The sequence below is a fragment of the Mus pahari genome, chromosome 20, assembly GCF_900095145.1.
Source record: "Mus pahari chromosome 20, PAHARI_EIJ_v1.1, whole genome shotgun sequence".
NCBI lineage: Eukaryota > Metazoa > Chordata > Mammalia > Rodentia > Muridae > Mus > Mus pahari.
In genome coordinates this window covers 48494001-48498575 of record NC_034609.1, presented here as the reverse complement: position 1 = coordinate 48498575, position 4575 = coordinate 48494001, and the positions used below count along the sequence as shown (strand labels likewise).

The window sequence follows — 4575 nt, the reverse complement described above, 5'->3', positions numbered from 1 at the left end:
GTGTGTCTGTGTCTGTGTCTGTGTGTCTGTGTCTGTATGTGTCTCTGTGTGTGTATGTGTGTGTGTCTATATGTGTCTGTGTGTCTCTGTGTGTGTGTGTATGTGTCTGTATGTGTCTGTGTGTGTGTCTCTGTGTGTGTGTGTATGTGTGTGTGTGTGTGTGTCTCTGTGTGTCTCTGTATGTGTCTGTGTGTGTGTCTCTGTGTGTCTGTGTGTGTCTGTGTGTGTGTCTGTGTCTGTATGTGTCTGTGTCTCTCTGTGTGTCTCTGTGTGTGTGTATGTGTGTGTGTGTCTGTCTGTGTGTGTGTCTGTGTGTGTGTGTGTGTCTGTGTGTGTGTGTGTGTCTGTGTGTGTGTCTCTGTGTGTCTCTGTCTGTGTGTGTGTGTGCGCGCGCGCGTGCGCGTGCGCGTGCACATGAGCCAGCTCCAGGGCCCCCTACCCAAGTCTGCCTGAGCTAAGAAGTTTCCCAGGCCCTGGGATTTGTTCCAACCCAGCAGAGCCCCAGCCCCAGGCAAGCAGACACAGCAGCTCACTGCTTTATCTCCTTTGCAGATGTGGACACAGAAGAAGTTGAGTTTAACTAACTTGGTCTAGATTAGAAATCAAGAGAACAATTGAGACACGGGGGGGGGGGGGGCTGGGGTGTGTAGTACATCAGGGCCGATGTGATGCAGTCCCTGATGAGCCCATCTGGAAACAGTGTGAGCTGCCTGAGCAGGTATATACCAGCACAGCTCCTTCCATGCAGGAGCACTTGGGAAGGAAGACATGGCAGTGTGGAGCAGGAATAGCTGGGGGTGGGAGCTGGTCATCCAGGTGGGCTTAGAAGACAGTGGAGGGGTGGGCACCAGGAAGCTTCCTCTGAAAACAGGTCATGGCAGGGGCCAGAAAGCAAAACACGTGACACTGCTCTAGAAGGGGCTATGGCATCAGTGCTAAGTGTAGTACGTTGTGGGTTGGAGAGAGAAGAGGAACCGGGCTCTAGAGTTGTCCATTAGTGGTGAGGAGTTCTTAGAGACAGGACATACGGACAGGGTAAAGAGTTAGGGGATGAACCGGAGGCTGTTGAAGGATGGAAGTAGACACCTTGAGGAGGTGAAGCAAGCGCTCCCAGTAGTTCAGCTGCTCACCCCTGAGTGGCACAGCAGGAACAGGAGCTGCTATGACTGTTCTGTCCCTCAGCTCTGGAGAGCTGAAGCTTGTCATGTAGTTGTCATGGTAGAAGCGCCTAAAACAGTTACTTGGGAAGTCCTAGTGTGCACTCTTGAGAGGCAAACTTGGAAGGCCAGCATGGGGCTCCGCCATTACCAGAAGGATGACGGACGTGAGAGGCCGAGCAATTGTCCCAGAATTAGCATCGAAGCTGCCGCATGGGTGCCAGTCTCAGAGAAGAAGCCAGCTGGAGATGCCATGCAAATCAGGAGAGGTCCCACCAACCTAGCTGCCGCCTCTCTTCCAGGTGGAATGGGGTCGCATAGCTTCTGACTGGTAGCCTTCCTACACAGCGGCTCCGTTCCTCCTCAAGAATGGAGGGAACTAGGAGGCTAGAGAGACTACAGTGTCTGTGAGCAGCAAAACCCAGGGGCCCTCGTGCAGCTCAGTGGGAGCAGGTGGCCAGCTGCCCTGTAACACCATCTGTCTCCGATCCATACAGGAGAAGCAGGACAAGGCTGTACTGCAGGCTGAGGTCCAGCACCTGAGGCAGGACAACATGCGGCTGCAGGAAGAGTCACAGACGGCCACAGCCCAGCTGCGCAAGTTCACCGAGTGGTTTTTTAGCACCATTGACAAGAAGGCCTGATCAGCTCGCTGCTCCTCACCGTGGGACCACGGGCTGGTCGGCCTGCCTGCCTGCCACCCTGCCTACCCGTGGTCCCTTCCAAGTCAGCAATGCAGTTTTTCCATGTGCTTTCCATCACCTGTAGGTAGATGTCTCACCGTCTGTCTGTGTCTCTACTCACCCCAGCAGGCAGGTCAGGGGCCTGGCCTCCGGTGTAGCTGCAGCAGGAGATGAATGTAACTGCTGGTGGACACTGACATAGCCTGTAGCTGAGTGGTTTCCCTGGCGATGCTCGGGCCTCAGCTTCCTGCGGGGAGAGAACCTAAGCAGGTGACCTGCAGAGATGCTAAGCCAGTGTACGATGGCAGGGCTGTAGGGTTGTAAAATAAATAGGGAGGCAGAGAATCAGACATGTACTTTAATGTTAAAGGTGCTCTATTTTTTTGGATGTACAGTAGTTTTATTTCCACAGCCGCATTATCATAGCAATAAGAAGGGCGCGCAGTAGGCAGTCTGCAGAGCTCTGTCAGAAACAGACCCTGAAGTTTAACACTAGCACGAACGCTGTTGCTGTAGAGACATATTTATTTGCAGGAACAAACGGTGCCTGAATATTAACAGTGTTCTGAATTTTTTTAAAAAGAGATGCGTATGCCTTGTGAACGGCTGGACCTGTCGGTAGTCACTCCCGCGTGCGTAGCTTGCTTTCTTGTAGTTGCTCTGCTGCAGACAGTCAGTCTACCCTCCCTGATAGAGCCCCCGATGCTGAGTGTCAGCAGGATCCTGTGTCCAACACCAGATCTGTTTATCTTTGTACAGAACCTCTGATAAAGTGTCTTGTATTTAACACTCTTATTTAAGCTTATTTAACCCTACCTTGTTAATTTTATATGATTTTGTTTCACCTGCGCTAGCTGTAAGGCGGGAGGCAGGCAGGCAGTGACTGAGCTCACCTGGACCCGACTGAAGCAGGTGGGCGAGCTGAGGACCGGATGCTGCTGGCTAACACGTTGTTTGTATTGCTTCTCCATTTTTAACTGTTATATTTGAGATGAACATACATTTTGCTTTTTTAATAAATGTTCAAAAGAAGTCAACATCAGAAGCAGTGTTGCCTGTCTGTGTGGACTGTGACATGTCAGTCATCCCTGTGGGTTCATTTCAGACCCTGGTCCATGTTCAGAACTGTCTAGCCACCTCTTAGCCTCCTGCTGGTTCAGAGTGCTAGGGATTCACTACTACATGTCACATACACGACTCTCCCAACTTCAGGTCCCCTTGATCCCGTGAGTGTCCATCCTCGGAAGGTGTCACATACACGACTCTCTCAGCTTCAGGTCCCCTTGATCCCAAGAGTGTCTGTCCTTGGAAGGCTCTGGAGCTCCCCATTTTATAAGCAGATAAACTTCATCTTGGGGTGAAAACTTGCTCAAGCTGCCTTTGGGGTGGGGAACTATTTAGTCAGTTGGTTTTAAGCCAGGGCTCACTATATAGCCCAGGTTTACCTGAGCTCAGTCCTCCTGCCTCAGCACCCGAGACCTGGACTTGCAGATTCATGCCACCACATCCAACTCATAAGTTGGTGTTTACTCCAGGAATTCAGAGTCATTTGTAAGGCAGTTGTATGACAAAACAGTAGCAGAAGCTTAGCCAGAACCACATGTTTGAAAGCTTAGCCATGACAGCCATATGTCTGTCTAGGACCTGGAGCACAACTGATCCAAGTCTTTGATCTAGAGCAAGTATGATCTTTAGAGTGCAGCCAAGCAGGTGGGGTGAGCATGCCTTAGAGAAAATAAAGGCTCCAACCAAAAACAGCTGGAGAGCCGTCCCACCTGTACTCACCACTGTGGCCCAAGACAGCAGTGTCTTCTTGAGGTTAAGTCTTCCCTCACATGCCTAAGACCAGAGTAGAGTCGTCCATCAAGTCCTGGGCCATGCTTGACACACAGGTAAGGTGACTGTGGTCCATTACTTTCCAAAAGTGATGTTCCCACTTAACCAGGTTAAAGCTGGCCATGGCTTCCCGCCCCTGGGGTATAGGTAGCTCTGCACAGCTTCACACTGAGCTAAACATGCTCGGTTACCGACACCTCTTAACCACGCATGTTAACTTGCTATGAGGACGCACTCCTACAAACTGATACTGGAATCAGGCCAATAAAGGAAATATCTTTGATTTCAGAATAATTAAGCAGGTGCTTGTTTCTCATCTTGTGGGGTGAACAGTTTCCCAGTCTGTGGCAGTTGAAAGTAATTAGCATAGTGGGGTTTTTTTTCCCTGCACTACTGAGAGGGCTTATTAAAATCACAAGCTGCCATCAAAGGGCAATGGCAGAAGTCTACTTTGCTCAGCCGCTCGGTTATCAACGAGGTAGAAGCAGCCCAGGACCCCACCAGTCAATCCAAATGCAGTCCGATTACAAGTCATTCACCAGGAAGGGTGTCAGCCTCTGGACGCCACAACTTCTAACCTGCAAAGCCTAAGACTGGCGAGATGGCCACCTGTGAGCATCAAGGCATGCAGGCTAGGGAGATGGCTCAGCAGGTAACGTCACTAGCCGTTCACGCCTGATGGCCTGAGCTCTTGTCTGTGGAACCCACACAGACCGCTGGACACAGTGGCCCACATCTGTGATCCCAACACTCCTGGGCTGAGGCGGTAGGAGACAGAATCATCTGATAGTGGCAGAGTGTTTGGATAAGTCACGTGCCCTTGTGAAACACCGGCCTGAGACTTCCTGAAGCTGACTCGGAGTTGACTGTGCTTCCAGTCAAACGGAGAGCTCCATCTC

At 51.1% G+C, this 4575-nt stretch overlaps 1 protein-coding gene across 3 annotated transcripts in view; it reads left to right on the top strand.

The window, feature by feature from the left end:
* Positions 1-2877, top strand: part of Sipa1l2 (signal induced proliferation associated 1 like 2) — a 154430-nt gene extending 151553 nt beyond the window's left edge. For all 3 annotated transcript variants that reach the window (XM_021220025.2, XM_029532387.1, XM_029532388.1), the window contains one exon: positions 1655-2877. In XM_021220025.2, coding sequence (XP_021075684.1) covers positions 1655-1801 — 147 coding nt within the window. In that variant the 3' untranslated portion in view covers positions 1802-2877. The remainder of the gene's footprint in view (positions 1-1654) is intronic.
* The last annotated feature ends 1698 nt before the right edge of the window (positions 2878-4575 follow it).